General features: G+C 46.7%; 3 protein-coding genes across 3 annotated transcripts in view; all 3 read right to left on the reverse strand.

Annotated features, from left to right (window-relative positions):
• Positions 1-391: 391 nt before the first annotated feature.
• TMEM25 (transmembrane protein 25) lies at positions 392-3,191 on the reverse strand. The gene is made up of 8 exons (XM_007936465.2): positions 3,122-3,191; positions 2,537-2,848; positions 1,769-2,059; positions 1,430-1,561; positions 1,080-1,110; positions 836-936; positions 609-698; positions 392-465 (listed from the first exon to the last, which is right to left on the reverse strand). The coding sequence occupies exons 1-8, from the start codon at positions 3,189-3,191 to the stop codon at positions 392-394; spliced, it is 1,101 nt and encodes a 366-aa protein (XP_007934656.1).
• Positions 3,192-4,046: 855 nt separating this feature from the next.
• On the reverse strand, positions 4,047-10,530 carry TTC36 (tetratricopeptide repeat domain 36). The gene is made up of 3 exons (XM_007936468.1): positions 10,416-10,530; positions 7,582-7,770; positions 4,047-4,309 (listed from the first exon to the last, which is right to left on the reverse strand). The coding sequence occupies exons 1-3, from the start codon at positions 10,528-10,530 to the stop codon at positions 4,047-4,049; spliced, it is 567 nt and encodes a 188-aa protein (XP_007934659.1).
• A 5,596-nt stretch (positions 10,531-16,126) lies between these two features.
• The window catches only part of KMT2A (lysine methyltransferase 2A), a 107,960-nt gene continuing 105,683 nt past the window's right edge, over positions 16,127-18,403 (reverse strand). The window contains exons 34-36 of the mRNA XM_007936472.2: positions 17,945-18,028; positions 17,399-17,528; positions 16,127-16,402 (exon numbers count right to left, since the gene is read on the reverse strand). Coding sequence (XP_007934663.1) covers positions 16,127-16,402; positions 17,399-17,528; positions 17,945-18,028 — 490 coding nt within the window. The remainder of the gene's footprint in view (positions 16,403-17,398; positions 17,529-17,944; positions 18,029-18,403) is intronic.

The following is an 18,403-nucleotide window of genomic DNA, read 5'->3' on the forward strand; positions in this document are numbered from 1 at the left end:
AAGGTGCCGAGAAAAGCCAGAGTGGGGCACCGAGCAGGCCCAAGCAAACAAGGCTACACCACACTTAGATGCTGGGTGACATCTGAGCACTTCTGGCCAAAGAGCCCCATGTGTTTGGGCACAGCCATGCCATGCAAAGGCCAACCTGCATTAGAATGAGGGGCTTAGGTCTGCCCGGCAGCCTTGCAAAGGATACCTTTGCTCTTGAGGTTCAGATCCCAGTGAAACTCATCACGGGTATGACATTGAGGGCACCCAAGCTGGGAAGCCAAGCCAAAGTGGCAGTGGCATGGCCTCTTCATGTTGGCAACAAAGCCAGGCAGAGGGTGTCTTGGAGGAGGAGTGGGAGGGTACCCAGGGACCAAGAAGGCATCCACATCTGGCCCTCTGTTCACAGCCAGATCTCATCACTGCTCACACTGGACACTCGGTAGATATAGCCCAGCATTGGGAGACGGATGAAGCCTGTGGGGCAGAGATGCCCAGGGTCTCAGTGATCCTCTTTCCTTGGAAATTAGGAGACCCTTCTCTCCCCCTCGACTCAGAGGCTTTGGGCATAAGCACAGGGTTGGGAAGCAGAAAAGAGGGCAGCAGGTTTTGCCCAGTACCTCGGCTAGTGAGGAGGCCACCAGGCTCAGGGTCCAGCAGCTCTGGCCGGCTGTTGTTCTGAGCCATCTGTCGGTCTGCTTGTTTCCCTGCTGAGTGACAAAAGGGGTAGTGTCCAGGACAAGGAGCGAGCCTGACAGTATCTAGCCCCTCCTAAGCACCAAGGTTTTCCTTTTACTCAGAAGTAACTGTGCTAGAGCAGGGACAACTGGCAGCGACCTGAGTGTACCTCTGGAATCTGGGGTAAGGTCATTGAGCTGCAAGTTGGACGGAAGGGACATGTTCTCCCGTGGCAGGCGCACATTGTTGAGTTTCAAGTTGTTGGAGTCACTGCAGGGCAGACAAAGGCTTGGCTAGGCCTTGGCACCAGCAGGCACAGCTTCCTGCTTTGCGGCATGCCCCAAACCTCCCAGAAGCCCCAGGTTCCCCCAGTGGTCTACATTTCGGTCCTGCCCACGCACCCAGGACTTTACCTAGAGATCAGAGATGGGCGCCGGGAGGGGCCTGGAGAGAAAGAAACCATGCCACTGATCCTCAATGTGCCCATCCACTCTGCACTGCCCCCATGCTCTTTCTGACCCAGGACCCTCAGGTAAGGGTCTTTCCAATGCCCAGTCCTGACCCTGGGACCAGAGACTGGGTTCCCATTGCCTGGCCCTAATGCCTAGACACATGTTGTCTCACCCATATCCGTATCTGGAAGCCCTCTGCAGCCTGTCAGAGAACCTGCTCTGCACAGCTCTACTCACTGCCCAAGCTGCCCACCCCTTGCCCTGCTCACCCTTCTCAGCTACCCTCTGCCCCCAAGAACCCCTGGCCCTACCTTTGGTCTTCCTCTCTTTCCTGCAGACCAGGCAGGCCACCAAGGTGCTGAACCCCACCAGGGTGCCCAGGGCAAGCCCTCCAGCCACAACAATGCCCAGCAATGGCACTTCCACTTGAGTGGCCAGGAGCCCTGCAGGTCATCCCTTAGTTAGATCCCAAGAAGACAATGTCCCCAATCCCAAGATGCCACAAGCACAACTCTGACTCTCTTGCCCAATGTGGCTGTGGACACCTCATCCACAAGACTCACTGACAGGGCAAAGTCCCCCCCACCTTTCTTACGGTGACCCCTGCACCCACCTGAGGCTTGGCTATGCCACCTGCTGTCAGTGCTCACCTGGGGCTGGAAGAGAGGCACTGGCAACACCCACATCATTGGTGGCCACCACTGAGAGGTTGTGTGCCAGGCTGCGGAGCTGCAACTGCACGGTGTGTTTGGTGAGCCAGGGGTAGTTCTGGGCATCCAGCACCAGGAATTCAGAGGTGTTGACAGTCACCGGCCCATCCTGGTCGATCCAGGTAACATTGGCAGGAGGGTTGGCACGCACCAGGGCAAAAAGGACAACCAGGAGGCCCGAGTCCTGAGCATCCTGGTACTTGGCCCCGACCTGGGCAATCTCAGGCTTAACTGGTATAAAGCAGAAGCCAATATGCTTTCGTCAAAAACCTCCCATACTACTCTTCTTTCTTTCCAAGCACAGAAGGGAAGCTGGGACCTGGATTCTCCTAAAAAGGCCACTGGAAAGCAGGCCAACTGGCTCTACCATACGGACAGTATTACATAGTGACCAAGAATACGGACAGTATTACATAGTAACACTAGAGCCAGAATGTCTGAATTTGAATTCTGGCTCTGCTACTTACCAGTTACATGACCTCAGACAGATTGCTTAACCTCTTTGTGCCTCAGTTTTTTCATTTGTAAAATGGGAGTAACAGCATTAATTAAGGAATTACCTCAGAATTATTATGAGGATTAAGAAAGTACCAGCAGGGCAAGTACTATGTGCTCATTGTTTGTTAATGTACTGCTGGGGCCCTGCCCAGTAGCTTCTGGGGCCCTTGGGCAGAGAACCTTTCTCCCTGCCCACCTCAGGGCACTCACATTGCACATTGAGGATGACCGAGGCATTGGCTGACCTGCCACTGCCCACGTCTTGCAAGGAGCAGTTGAGCTCATGTTGGGTCCGCTGGGCAGTGACAGTGAAGGTGCTGGTGCCTCCAGAGAAGGCTTCCCCACCTACGCTCAGCAATCTTGAAGTGCTGGCCTCCTGCAGTTGTCCATCCAGGTACCAGGCTAGGTGGGGGGCACCAGGCCCTCCAGTCACCTGGCAGGTGAAGGCATGGCGCTCATTTTCCCGAAGTACCCGTTCAGCCCAGGTCTGACCATCAATCTGCGGTGCCAACTCCCCCCAACCTGGAACACACATTAAGGGTTCTCTGGAGAAGACTGAGGGTGGTTGGTGCTGTGCTGTGACCAGGATGAGGGTCCCGTTACAGAGGAAGCAAGCCAAGAGACAGAGAGCCTGTGTGCACTCACCAGGGACTAGCTGGACCTTGGGTAGGTGAGTGGGAGGAACCTGGCTCTGGAGCCTGCCGCCTGGAGTACCCACACCAAATGCAGGCAAGGTGGGGAGGTGGGGGCTCTGGGCCCCGGAAGGGCTTAATCAAGGCATGAACAGGGGTGTACCTGAGCTCAGAAGGGCGGGCAGGAGCAGCAGAGTGTGCGGGAGGGTAGCTGAGCCTAGAGGCAGTGCCATGATGGCCCCGGCCTGGGCCCCAGGCTGATGAGAGAAGGGGGTAAGCCTTGGCGTTAACGTAGGTGAGAGCAGACGGGCCTGCGGGACTTCTCCAGGAATTTACTCTCCATAAACAAAAGAACCACGGAAACACAGACCCACAGTAACGATGGGCAACACGAACAGCAAAATCCAAAGGTAAAAAACCGACCCAGAACACACAGGGGACAAACAGGCACAAACGCACAGAGCCACAGAAACAACGAGCAACCTTGCAGCCCTCCCCAAGCCCAAACACACACAGATATTTGGTGTATGCGTGTTGCCTCCCAAAAGCACCGTCCTTCTCTCGACCCTGGATTCTCTCCTGGTCCACTTCTCTCCCGTCTGTCACACTGTGCCTCCTCCCTAATCCTTTAGATCGCTCTGGTGGGTGTGTGTAGCAAAGAGGAGGCGGAACGCAGGTCGCCGCAGCATCTGCGGCCCAACCCCGCCCCGCCCCCTGGAGCTCGGGGCCGCTCACCTGGCTCCCTCTCAGAGCGCAGCCCGAGCAACTGCTCAGGTCTGATGAGGACCGCAGTCTGCCGCAGGGGCTCGGGCTGCGCCAGGCAGGGCCAATCAATGCCCGACCTGCGGGCCCAGTGTACCCCACCCCCAGAGCAGGGGGGCAGTAGCTAACATACCACCCCTGCCCCTCTGATAACGCGCGGAGGGCCGCCCACGCTGGGTACACCTGGGTGCCTTCGGTCTGCTAGGCCAGTGCAGAGGTCAGGGGTGAGAGGGCTGGACACAGAAACAGGCAGAGTCTGGAGAGGCACCTGCAGCTTTATTCCCTCGGGGCCGCCCCTTGTGCCCGCGGGCGCCCATCCAGCGCATTCAGCGTCCGTTGCTGGTGCCGCGTAGCTGCCCCATCATCTCCGCCAGCATGCGGTTGCACAGCGCGGCGTAGGGGTTGAGCAGCACCAGCTGGCGCTGTGCGAAGGGGCTGCCCAGCCGCGCTGCTCTCTCGAAGTCCCTACGGGCGTCGTCGTCCCGGCCCTGCAGCCGCGCCAGGAGCCCGCGCTGTACGAAGCCCTGACGGGCGGCGCGACCCCGGCCGCCGCTCAGCGCAACGGCGCGCTCCAGGTCCTCCAGGGCGCCTGCAGGGCGGACGGGAAGGTGGTTAGCGCGGAGCCCCCGGCCCATCTGCGGCTGCAGAGTCGCAGAACCCTAGAGGGCACAGTAATCCCTAGTGGTAATTGTAACGGCGGGGTCTTTATTATCTGACTGCACATGCGCAGACATTTGATCATTGAGTTAGATAGTTATTCCCGTTACTCAGATGAAAACTGGAAGAGCTGGGAAGATTTGCTCTGGTCTGCGCAGCCAGTTAGTGTTAGAGCTGGAACTAAAGGCCAGGTTCTTCCTTGTTTCCATTATTTTCTCACCATCTAATAACCAAAAAGGAGCCCTGGTGGCACAATGGTTAAGCGCTGAGCTGCTGGCCAAAAGGTTGGCAGTTGGAACCGCACCCAGCCACTACGTGGGAGAAAGACCTGGTGATCGGCTCTCCTAAATACAACAGGCATCCCTCGTTTTATAGCGCTTCTCAGATATTGAGGTTTTTAAAAAAAACAGTTGGAAGGTGTGTGGCAAACCTGCTTGGAGAGAGTCTGTCAGAGCTCTTTTTCTGACATGTGCTCACTTCCTATTCTTTGTGTCTCATTTTCGTAATTTTTTAAACATTTTAAACTTTCATAATGCTAGTGCACACTTTACAATATAGTGTAAACATTACTTTTATATGCACTAGGAAAAAAAAAAACAACTGTGTGACTCACTTTATTGTGGTATTAGCTTTACTGTGGTAATCTGGATGTGAACCCACGATATCTCTGTGGTGTGCCTGTACAGCCTAGAAAACCTCATGGGGCAGTTATACTCTGTCACATAGGGTTGCTATAGTGAACAAGGACTCTATAGTACCTAACAACAATAACATACCAAAACATGAAGATTGTGGGGAAGATTTTAAATGGCCAGTTTAATGAACCTGGCACATAGCAGGCAATTTATTCCACACATAAGTCATTAAGCACCTACCATGTGCCAGGTGAGTGAATCTGAATCCCAGGGTCAAAAAAAAAAAAAAAAAAAAAAAAAAAAAATTAACTGCATTACTATTTCTTACAAATACAATAAAGTCATTTCTCATTCTTTTTCTTTTGAGGGTTTGTGTGCTTTAGAACAGCTAAATCTCTCACCTATTTCCTAGCCTCTGTTCCTCATTCTTTCTGTTGTCTAAATTATTTTGTATCTAAGTTCCTTTGAAGAAGATGTGGCACCAGAACTGGTTTGCACCATTTTTCATTTTTGTTATTCTTATAAAACAGTAGTATTCGGCCTCAGAGCTCTGAAGTTGGAACCTCATGAGAACCAGCGAGTGTTGTCTGTAAGGCTGACCAGGCTTCTGGGCTCTGTCTCAATTCACTCTCATTCTCTAGTCTTCTAAAGAGCCTGGCAGGGTGCTTGGAGAGCTCCAGCACCCTTCTGGAGAGAGACTAGTCTACCTGTCCTGTCTGTGTATTTTGGTCCCCAAACAGTTGAGAAACTCTCTGAATGCAGAGTCCTTGGTTTCCCTCAGAGGGAAACTCGGGGGCAGGGAGTAGGGGAGAATAGAAACCCTCTCCAGGTAAGATTACATCTGTACCTCTTGGGTTTTGGTTTACAGGCTGTCCCCAGTGGCCTCTATGTCTCTGCCCCTGAAAGGGAGCCTCAGGCATTCCCCATTGTTCCTAGAATTGAATCCAAACTCCCCAGCCTGGGATTGAGGTCCTGGGGTAGCACCCCTGCCACCACTAATAGTAACTCATAGTTCCCCCCCATGGTTTACACCTTTGTATCAGTCTGAGCTCTGGCCTCCAGCATAGTCCTCTTGTTCCCACTTCAGTCAGAGTAACCTGAATGCAGCAAGTTTGATCCAGTCACTCCCCAGTTAAAAACTCTTTGGTGATTCCTCATGTTTTCAAGATACAGTCTGATCTCGGCCTGACATTCCCAGGTGTTCACCATCTGACCCCTGCTCACATCTCGAGGCTCTACTCACCATGCCTGTGACACTTCGTACTCCAGCCAACCTGGAGATGAAGTCCTCTGTGCCTCTTCATGCCTTCGGGGCTCTGCAGGCTGTACCTTTTCCCACTCCCACCCCTCATCCTGCTTACTGCAAGTCATCCTTCTGAACTCACCCTAGGAGGAAGTTCTATGCTGAGCTCTCTCCTTGCCATCATGTTAGTGTCGTAATGTGGGGTCTGTTCTACTGCCCTGATGTAAGCTCTTGGAGGAGCAGTCTAGTGGGATTAAGAGCACACATTCTGGAGTCTCACCACCTGGATTCAAATCCCAGCCCTTCCACTTCTTGCCATGTAATAGTGGGCAAGTTACTTAACTCTTCATTTCTCATCTGTAAAATGGGAATAATAATAGTACATACCTTTCATGGTTGTTGTATTCAATGAGTTACTATAGCTTATATGTAAAGTGCTTTAGAATGGTGCCTGTTGTGATGAACTTTGTTGGCTAAAATATTCCCATTTACTCAACTGAGGAGCAGGAGACAAGAATAATGTTCACTTTTTGATTTCTCCTGGATAAAAACTCTTGAGATTTTTTGACACATGGATTTTCATCAGATTTGTAGTTAACTGCCAACTCTGGTAGGCAGGTGGAGGGCCCGGGAGAATACATTTGTTGAGAGCCTACTGTGTGACAATGGACTAGGTGCTGAGGATACAAAGATTAAAAACATGGTATTTACAGCTAGCATTTATAGAGCAGTTATTGTGTAGAGCAGTGGTTAAAGTGCTCAGCTACTAACCAAAAAGTCAGCAGTTCGAACTCACCAGTGGCTCTACAGGAGAAAGATGTGGCAGTCTGCTTCCATGAAGATTTATAGCCTTGGAAACCTTGTTGTTGTTATATGCTGTTGAGTCGACCCCAACTCATAGCGACCCCTCCTTGGGTTTCCGAGGCAGTATCACTACGGAAGTAGATTGCCCAACCTTCCTTCTGAGGAGTGATTGGTGAGTTTGAATTGCCAGCCTTCTGGTTAGCAGTCAAGTGCCTTAGGCACTATGCTACTAGAGCTCCTTTGGAAACCTTATGGGGCAGTTAGTTCTACTCTGTCCTATACAGGGTCACTGTGAATTGGAATTGACTCCATGGCAGTGAGTTTAATCTCTTCACAATAACCCCATGAGGCTATCAAGGCTCATGAGAGATCTCATACTTGATAAGAACACAGGCTGCAGAGGGGTTGAGTGAGTGATACTCAAGAGAGGTCGCACATACATGCTGCGGCCCCACAACCACTTTATCTGTGCTCTGTGCTCCAGGCGCCTTCTGTAGAGGCTCCAGAACATTCCTCCCTCACCTGCCACGTCTCCCTGGAGTCGTCGGGCCTGGGCTCGGTTGTTGTAGGCAGAGGCTCTCTCAGGCAGCAGGCAGATGGCTTGGCCAAACCTTTCCAGGGCTGTGCTGAGGTCCCCAGCCTCTGCTGCCATCACTCCCTGGAGCTCCAGGTTCTTGGACTGCTCCAGCTGCTCTTGGGGAAAAATTCCATCTGTGCCAGGGAGGGATCCTGGAAGGAACAGGTGTGAGGTTGGGAGCAAGAAGCAAAAGACACCTGGAGATTCAGGTGCAGTTTTTGGGGCAGGGGGAGCTGAGGTCATCAGGGCTGGGAACTAGCACTACCTAAGTGCCAAAGGGACCTCTGAAAGGGACGTTAGTTGGTTCTCCGTTGCCAAGAGAATGAAGGCCAAACTCTGTAGCCTGTGTTCCTGGTGCTCTTTCCTTCCACTTCTACAGCCTTATTTCTCACTTCACTGTTCCAGCCAGAAGCATGTACTCATTTCCTAAACATACATGTATCTTCCCACCACTACATCTACTCTGTTCCTCCCTTTCTCCACTTGGCTAAATCCTCATCCTTCTCCAAATCCGTTCTCAATCTCCAGTTCTTCCATGATGACAACAATTTTTTATTTGCACTGTCCCTCAGCCACTGTTGCCAACCACTGTTGGCCATCTTCCTTTGTAGTCTGGTTATGTGATCTGGGCTCCCAGCTCTCAGTGAGCTTTCTTCTTCCTAAGGGAAGGACTTTGCACCACAGATCACTCCATCTCTAACACCTGGTACAGTATTTACTGATAAAAAAGCAAAAAAAAAAAAAAAAAGGGCAAAGTAGAATCCAAACTTTTAAAAGAAAAGCCAGAGGCAGTTGTTCACAGAGGCAATTAGCCACACATTCCATTTCCTCCTATTCCTGACTCTCTTCTTCCTCTGTTGCTCCAGGTAAATAGAGACCAATTGTACCTTTGCCATGAGACCAGAACTGGATGATGACCTTACTGAACATATTAATCACAGTTTCTATTCAAGAATTCTGATCAAAAGGGGAAAAATGCAAAACAGAATTTCAAATGTTCATAGAATCCGGACTTTCTAGAGCTATTGAGGCTGAATGAACCCCTGAAACTGTTGCTCTGAGATAGTCTTTAAACCTTAAGTCAGAAATATCTCCTGAAATCTTCTTTAAACCAAACAATAAAACCCCACTGCTGCTAAGTCGATTCTGACTCATACTGACCCTGTAGGACAGAGTAGAACTTCCCCATAAAGTTTCCAAGGCTGTAAATTTACATAAGTAGCCTGTCACATCTCTCTTCCATAGAGCGGCTGGTAGGGTTAAACCTCTGATCTTTCAGTTAGCAGCCAAGCTCTTTAACCCCTGCACCACCAGGGCTCCTCCTCCAAACAATAACCAAACCAAAACCAAACTCACTGCCGTGGAGTTGGATCCAACTCATAGCGACCCCTCCTTGGGTTTCTGAGGTGGTATCACTACGGAAATAGATCACCCAATCTTAATTAGTAAACAGTGTCTGACTTGAGCACTGTGTTCTCTTAAAGAACTGTCTATATGGGATCAAATGGACAACAGCAACTCCAAAGGCTAGGTATGAAGTTTAGGGGGCAGTGAGTTTGCGTCAGTGGGGGAGGAATAATGGAAAGGGAGGGTGAGAACGGTTGCACCACTTGAATGTACTCAGTGCCACTGAATTGTTCATGTAGAAATTGTTGGTGTGTGATCTGCTGTGTATATTTTCAACAAAAATTATTTTTTAAAAGAGCAAGGAGGAGTATTATTTAGTATTTTCCATTCCACAATTTAGCAATGTAGCTATTAGTGACACTATTTCATTAAAAACTTCTCTATTAGGGACCAATGGAAAAGTCTCTGAGTGCACCCACTCTGTGGAAGTTAGCTCAGTGCTTGGCTTATAATAAATCCAAACCAAATCAAGCCAAACCTGGAGCTGTTGTGATCATTCTGATTCATAGTGACCAACCCCACAGCACAGAGTGGAACTGCCCCCGAGGGTTTCCAAGACTATGATCTTTATGGAAGCAGCCACATCTTTTTCCCAGAGTGGCTGGTGGTTTTGAACCACTGTACCATTAGGGTTACTTTGGCTTGTACAAACCACAAACCAAATTCACTGCCACCGAGTTGATTCCAACTCATAGTGACCCCCATTGGGTTTCCAAGGCTGTAAATCTTTATGGAAGCAGACTGCCCCATCTTTCTTCTGTGATTGTTTGGTAGCAGCCAGATTGCCTGTACACCACTTGAGTTACTTTTGGCTTGTAATACCCACTGCCATTGAGTCAATTCTGACTCATAGCGACCCCATTGGGTTTCCAGGCTGGTAAATCCAAGGTGGAAGTAGATTGCCTCATCTTCTGGTTAGCAATGAAATGCCTTAGGCAATGTGCCACCAGAGCTCTTCTTGGGCTTGTAATAGTGCTAAACAAATTCTTGTTCTGCTTGCTTATGTTGGAAGCCACTCAATTGAGTTATTCCCTGCTCTGTCTTCCATCCTGTGTAGGGTAATGTTCTCTACTATGATAAAGATCCGGATTTTAACATCCCCTTCTTATCCAACACACACCAAGTTAAACTTGGATCATAGGGTGAATTAAGCAGTGAGATACTTCAGAGGTGAAAGGATTGAGATAAACCCTGGTTTTCTCTTAGCAGTAACTTGTGTCAAGCCCATCAGTGCACTCAGGATCAGCCAAACTCTTAATTTCAGTCTCAATCATACTATCAGGGGTCTTATGAAACTACCTCCCTCTGCTACTTTGTAGAGGCCAGAGGGCCAGCCTATGGGGAGAGCTACACTCTAAAGTCAAGTGCTCACCTCCATCAATTTGCTCCTCTGTTTCCTCTCCCAGATCCAACCCAGCAACGTCTCCAAATGGGGTGTCAGGGTTGAAGATGGCCTGCAACACTGCCTGATCATTTGGGGTCCCCATGGTGCTCAATTCCAAAATCCAAAAATGAGGCTCAGAATGAGAGGAGGAGGAGTGCAGGACTGAGCCTTCAGCAGTTGCTAGCTGATACAGGTCGAGGACCACCCCCAATGAGGAGTGTCTTCCATCTCTTGGCTGAAGTATAAGCTCAACCCCTTCTGTCTGGGGTTACTGGCACTGACTCTGGCAAGACATTTACAAATATTTCTCAACTGCAACCCCCACCCTAGTCCTAGGTGAAAAAGAGTAAGCAAATCTCATTTTGGTCTTAAGGTGGAGAAAAGAGAAGGCACTCACTAGCTTCTCCCTGCAATCCAAAACTGGGAAAAAAAAAAGAACCACCTCACTGCCAGAGTTTATTCTGACTCATAGCAACCACCATTGGGTTTCAAGTCTGTAAAGCTTTATGGAAGCAGACTGCCTCATCTTTCTTCTGTGGAGCAGCTGGTGGGTTCAAACCACTGGCCTTTTGGTTAACAGCTAAATGCCTTAACTAATGCACCACCAGAGCACCCCCACTACCCCCAGCAATTTTTTAAATTATATTCACAGCATGGGTGAAAATGATTAGAAGTCACTGCTTGAACTTTGTTGTATAAAGATAGGAGACTATATAGATGAAAAGGAACTATTCCTCCATTGTCCTGATCCCTTCCTCACATGCAGAATTAATTAGGTCCTGAACATACAATAATGACAAGTAAAGGGAGAAAATTGTTAAGAAAGTCAAGCAGAGTGGAGTTTGAGGAAGGGTAAGGGAAATGATTTACTGATTCCACCTTAAAATAAATGTCTGTGGAAGGTACTTTGTAGCCAGGTTACAGGCCACCCCTTTCCCCCAGTGCTCCACCCCAGCCATGGCCAAAAGAAAGCTCAACCATCTGCAGCAATAAACTTGACATGTTTATTAATTAAACTATCACTTAAATAAAAAAAAGTGCATAGAAAATAAACATGTTTAAAAACTCCTTTTTTTTTTTACAACTATGTACACTTTTTACTTTTACATTCAGTCTTTCGTAGAGAGCTTTCAGCATTATTATTTTTTGAACTATTAAAGTATTTTCCTTCATCCCTGTCACAGGGAGTTAACACTGATGGACTTTAGACAAGTTTTCCTTTTTTTTTTTTTTTTTCTTTCTCTTTTTTCTTTAACCAGAAGCTTGGAAGAACACAAGGAAAAAAAGAAAACATAAGATCTGTTATACGTGATAAAGTTGTCGAGAAATGTCTTATTTCTAGAAAAGAAGCTTGTCATCTGTTGAGCTCTTGAAATAATTATTCAACTACCTGTATTTACTAAACAGACTGTTAAAAGTTCAATAAAAGAAACACCACAAGTCTATTTTCTTGGTTGAAAGACAGAACTAGAGTACCTCAGAACAAGATACCAGGAAAGCACAGAACACAATTTTCCCCTAAATGCAGGTGGTAACCCCAACATTCATAACCAAAAAGAGAGAAATAAGGAGTACAGGTACTGACTGGCAACATTCATGGGCAGAAAAAAATCCAGGTGACACCATTTTCGCATTGCTCTCTGATCCTAGGAATGGACCATTTTACCATCCCTTTAAGTTTGGTTTTCCCTGTGTAGGGAATGAGAGGAATGCCAGACTGACATTTTACTGCCTCTACTAGCAACTGTAACACAATCCTTATCTATAGTGTTTAGAGAATTAAAAGCCATGGACTGAGCTAGGCTTTGTTACATGGTGCATTACTATATTAGTTCCTATATATATCATATTTATATTTATTTGAAAACCAAAACGAACAAAAAAGTTGCGAGTTTTCAGAGTGTGAGACGACTGGTATTCATGATTCAGCACAAAACCATTTGCTCAATAACCTTGTATTGCTTTAAAATGAAGGAAAACGAAACATAAAATTATACCCAGCCCTTTGCAATGACCCACTTTTCCTTTAAAGTAACAAACAAATTTGATTTCTAGTAAAAAAAAAAAAAAATCCCAAATCAAACTTAAAAGCTAACATTGGACAAGGTTTTGACCTTTAGTATTTCCAAATATTTGATTGAAGTCAGTCCTTTAGAAAGATACATTCATTAAAAGTTTTTTTTTTGTTTTTGTTGTATTTTTTATTTTTTATTATTATTTTTTTAAATCAAGAGAGCTGCATGGTGCTTACTGCATTGGCCGGGAGGGGGGAGGTTGACTGAGGCGAGCAGGGTGGTGGACTGGATCCCGGCAAAGGAGTGTGGTTGAAAACTTATAGCTGCCAAGGCTTCCCCCTCAAATCTTGTTATTGGTCTAAAAATAGGAGGGGCTGTGCTGGAGGTGGTGGACCATAACTGAGGGAGCCAAGGGACCAAGTTCCGGCCACAGGTTCAGCGCCATGCAGCTATTCTAGTTACACAGTTTACACTGGCCACCAGGAAATGCAGCCACAACAGGTTCTAGCAGCAAAGCTAAAAGTGAGCTGGCTCTCACTGAGAACTGACCAGGCTTGCAGCTGTTACTCCTTAGGGATTTGGGATGCCCCTTGGGGGATTCTCGGGAATGACCCACCACAGTTCCTCAGTCTGCACTCCTGTGCAGATTCCCTTGGTCGCTTTCAAATCAAACTCAGAGGTGTTTTGGAGATAGCTATGCCATTTTTGCCTTTTCCCTATCGCAGAGAAACTTTGGCTTATCCCCCAAGTTGCTGGCAGGTATGCTGAAGTTTGGCAATGGACTCAAGGCTGAGCTATAGAGGATTTCTCATTTCTGTGGTTGACAATTAGGGGGTAGAAAGGCAAGGCAAACCATCCGCAGCTGGCAGGAGAAGGAAGGATGTGGGTTCCTCCCCTGTCCTCAGGGTTTGGGATTGGTAGAAAGAGAACGAGGAGGGGGCTCACAGTACAGCACGGCCTAGCAGGGCAGTAACTAGGTCTAGTTAGCTGAGTTTCCCCCACCCCCTGACTGGCCTTTGGGTCTTCCTCAATGTGAATTCATGACCCATCAGTGCATTAATCGTTTCAGTAACAAATGCAGCTTAAGTATTTTTTTTTTTTCTTAAAAAAAAAAAAAAGGAGAGGGGGAGGGATAAAAGGATCTACAAAAAAACCTCACACAGTGCAATAGTAAAGGGAACAAGACATTAGTGGAACCCCTAGGGCCATTGCATCTTGTTCACGGGCAAAAGGAGGACGGGAGATGAGGTCTGGGTAGAGTGCTTTTCCCCAGTCCCCTGCTGGCACTTCTCCATGATGACAAGAAAGTCTCTGCCATCCTGGCCACAGTGCTAGGCTCCCTGCATGACAGTGAAAACAGTGACAATGTTCCAGCAAAGCCACCAGACAAAGTTCTTAAGGTCATGGAAGAGAAGGGAGCCCAGGATGGAAGGCACAGCAGAGCCATGAGTCCTGGGGCAGAGTGTGCTGGGCTGAGTCGTATTGCTTTGCTAGACTTCCATAAGAATGGGCTTCTTGTGGCTAGAAAAGGGTGCCCCACCCTCTACTGGATTACTTTACTCTGAAACCTTGTGGCAGAGGAGGAGAAAAATCTGCTTTATCGTGAGTGGTCAGACTGTGCTTCAGTTTCAACAGGCTGCCCCCAAAGAGGGAGCAAGGAGATCAATGGGTTTTTGCAGATATGAGGACTTGGTGGGCAGAGGGAAAGGGAAGGAGGTGACCTATGAGGCAGATGGTGATGGAAAATGTCAAGTTGCCATTCAACTTGTTGGTTGCTAACTGTGAAGTAGGAAAGATCAGGGAAATGTGAAAGAGTCTCTCACCACCCTGGAGCAAGAACCAGAAAAGAGAGAGACAATGTGAGAAAGACAAGGAGACACTGTTGTATCAAGATACTACTATAGCCTTTTGAGGAGCTTCAATAGGGGAAGGAGGGGAGTGGCCCAATGGAGTTGGGTGACCTCCTTCTCCATTTATTGTCAAAAAGCAAACCCAGGAAACAGTTACTTATGTCAACAGGGCACAAACAAGCTATACATTAAACAACAAAAAGTACACCTTCCAGGGGGAAGTTGGGCAGGAAAACCAGACTTTGTGTGTACAGCTGAATATTTTCTCTAACTTCATCCTATGAAAATAAAAAATTATTAAAAACCGATCTTCTTTTAAATTAGGATAATACCGCAGTTTAAAAAATAGCCTTGTCATAAGTGCTTCTCCCTATGAAGTGCTTCTCATAGAAAAATATACAAAATATATTTACATTTATAAAACCTTAAATAGTAAACTGTAAACAGAACAGAGTAAAATCCAATGACTTAATTTAACAGGTTCAGGACACTGTCTTGGGGGAAGGAAGAGAAGAAACATTTGATGTTGTTTTGACCACATCCTAAGGAGTAATCAGGGCAGTAGTGTCATTTAATTTGTTGTATCCATGGATTTCACACACGTGGCAGAGTTTCCTCAACATAAGGTGGTCTAGTCCCCAAGTTTTGGGCCTTGAAATCTGATTAGTGTTCTGCCTTCAACTGGACATTGACCTTTTAAAAGTTAAGTTTTCCTATGTCTGAACAAGGGGAAAATGAAAGTAACTGTGTCCTAGGAATGGGGTCCAGAGGTCATCCTGGTTGTGATACTCTGGTTGTTGCATGATTCAAATCCTATTTAAATACGCTTTTTGCCTATCTAGAAAATCATGCTACATATATTTCTTTAAAAATTTCAGTGGAGCGTTATGACAACTTCACCAAATTCTGTCTGGTTATGTCCAATGGCTCCTGTCCACTTCCTCACCTGGAGTGCTTACAGGTTCATGGAACTTTCTGTAGGCACGTACTCTGCCCAACAGGGAGTGTCCTTGAGCAGGGAGGTAATCTCCCTTACCACTCAGAAAGAAGAATGGGAAAGCAGTGCGATGAAGGACGGAGGGGGGAAATGAAGAAAGTGGAGTGAAGAGAAAGAATGAGAAAAGGAAGCCGCTCCTATTGTCAAGAAAGGTAATTGGCTGAGATAAGGCTCATGGGGATAAGACTCCCACTTAAAGCCCACAGGCTCAATGTTTGGTAATAAATTGGCACAACCCCAAGACAGCCTTTTGTCACCCAAGGTGCTAGGAATCCTGTCTCCCAACCAGAAGTGAATCAAGTGGGAGGATACAAGGGAAATCCACCAGATCTCTGTTCGCTCAACAGACGGCTACAGACTGGGCCTGGCTGGCAAATATCAGGTACCCAATCAACTCTATATTTGGGGTCTTGCCTGCCCTCTCAGTGACAGTGCTTAGGAAAAGGCTGAGCCAAGGTTGGCAACTTCTCTCTGAGGAGATGCTCACGCCAGTCTTGAGCTCAGGTCCAACCTCTCAACATAACTAACCCTCTCCAGGCTCCTTCCAAGCAGGTCAGCTAGGGACCCCATTTCCCACTTTTCAACGGCATATCATCAGAGGGGCCCCAGGAGAAAGCTGATCATAGATCTTTTCTTTGAGACCTCATCTCTCTCTCTCCAGGACTATGTCACATGTACAATGTGAATATGGGACATAAAGGAGCTTAGCCATCATGGAGAGGCCCCTCAACTGTGCCCACTCAATCCTGGAACTCCTAGTTGCTAGAAAAGGCCTTCAGCATTGCTTTGGATGGCCCTAGGTCCTTGTACTCCAACCACTGGGGGAGAAGAGCAGCTTTAATTTAGGAACTTCCGGCATTTCTTGGCGCCACAATTGCAAGGCAGTTTGTTGCTGGCATCCTCAATAGGGAACTTATAGTCGTAAGTGAGTTCTTCCCCTCGGTAGATCTTACGCATGGCAAAGATGACAATGTGCTTCTGTCCATCAATGTTGATGACCCGAGAATAGCAGTTAGGCTCACAAGAGTGATTGATGAAGCGTGCAGCATTTCCATGCATGGTGGCATCCACTACCTCTGAGTCATCAATTCGGAACATGTAGCAACCAATGCCCTACATATGCAGAAGAAAGAACAGTTATTTACTATAGCTCATATCTGAGAATATTTCCCAGTCTCTTTCTATATGACCTATACAACTGGCAAATGAAGTTCCTTTCTAAAATTTCCAGATTTCTCCCAGTAAACATTATCTTTCAAGATGATTCCATGAAGAATCCCTAGATTTTAGGTGTTAGATTGGAGGTTTCTTATTATCTCTGTAGAAAGGGAAACTTAAAAATTGTGTCACTGTCAACCACTCGGAGGGGGATCTATGTAGGAGATCCTGGATAGAGAGAACAATGTGGAACAAAACTCAGAATCATTTGGGAAAAAGAAAAAAGGGGGACCAGGTTCTATCAGCTTGGTGGAACCACTGAGACTAAGGCCCCTAGCTGCCCTTTAGGTCTGGAATTGAATCCACACCTGTGGCTTCCAGACAAACAAAAAGCAGGCATATGAGTTGGACATTTACCTGAGGTAAATACACTCCTTGGAGAGAACAATCATGGGAGAAGGAAGGCCTGTTTATCCACAGGGAGACAGCTCAGGGGGCAGGAGTGAATGGAGGGATGGACATAGGGAAGAGGTAACTATCGGGAGGAAGTGGGAAGGGAGCTATTGCATTGGGGTAAATTGTAGTGAATGTCATGAGACAAAGTGTATGTGAACTGCTGTATGGAAAGTGAATTTGTTCTGTAAATTTTCACCCAAATCACAATAAAAAGTAATAATAAAAAAAATTGTGTAGCTATATGCTTTAGATCCTGAAGTCCATTCAGACAAATCTTCAAAGAGCATCTCTGTCTACTAATCCTTAGAGTGGATTCAGAACTTGAGGTAGACTTACCACACACAAACTTCGAGATGTTAACATCTTGGGGAAGAAAAAGCGTTTTAAAATCAATAAAATGCTATTACTTCTGGGATCCAGGGATCATATTTATAGTTGATGGCCCCTTTCTACAGCAAAAGAAAAGAACTGTGAGAGTGAAGGTTAGGGACTCACCTTGCTGTCATAATACTTCTCCCTCTTGTCAGTCTGGATGGAACGGATGACATTGCCTGCATACTCAATCACCATCTCACCCGCATCAATGTTCCTTTTACAGAACAGACCCCGGCCATGGATGGGAGACCTAGGACATCAAGATGAGAAAGAGATTAGCCATAGATTCTGCAAATAAAGTTAATTGCATGAATATATGAATAAAATCTCCTGATCTGTTAGTCTTCTGGAAAAGACAAATACTTGGGAGAAAAAAGAAAAAAATTGGACCCACACGATTTGAGGAAATTAACTGTTCCTGCAAATGGCCAAGGATGAAAGGTTTTTCCATTCTGTTGCCCACTAACAGTAGCAATATTCTAATGCTCATTGTGTAAATTCTTTGTGCTACACAAGGAGTTACAGGATCTTAAAACATCAAGTTCAATTAGTGACGTATGTAAAAACCTCTTACTGCTTGAGGGAGGTTATCCCAGCATTTGGTTCACTTTTATTTTGAAAAGGTTTATTAGTTTTACAGAATTATTGCCAGAATTTTAATCATACCTGTACACACCAACTGCCTCCTTAGAAGTCTTTTTTAAGTGCCGGAAACGCATAGGCATTGGCAGATCCATGCTAGTTGCCCTCCTAAAGAGACAAGGCATGTTACCAATGAATTATCTTCAGGAAATAAGGGGTTGTGAGTGTTGGATTGAAAGATCCCAGAGAATATAACCACACTATTCTTTTTGCTCAATGCCAACCATAACAAGTGTCATATAAAATTAGGCCCATTTTAATATATTGTTGTTAACTTCTGTCAAGTTGGTTCCAAATCATAATGACCCTGTGTAACACAGAATGAAATACTGCCTAGTGCTGTGTCAACCTCACAATCACTGCTGTTTGAGCCCAGTGTATCTTGTTGATGATCATCATCTTTTTTGCTCTCTTCTTAACCAAGCATTATGTCATTTTCTAAGGACTGATTCCTCCTGATAATAAGTCCAAAGTATGTGAAAT

This window comes from Orycteropus afer, unplaced genomic scaffold, assembly GCF_000298275.1.
Source record: "Orycteropus afer afer isolate SDZICR_OR568_19922 unplaced genomic scaffold, OryAfe1.0 scaffold00036, whole genome shotgun sequence".
Lineage (NCBI taxonomy): Eukaryota > Metazoa > Chordata > Mammalia > Tubulidentata > Orycteropodidae > Orycteropus > Orycteropus afer.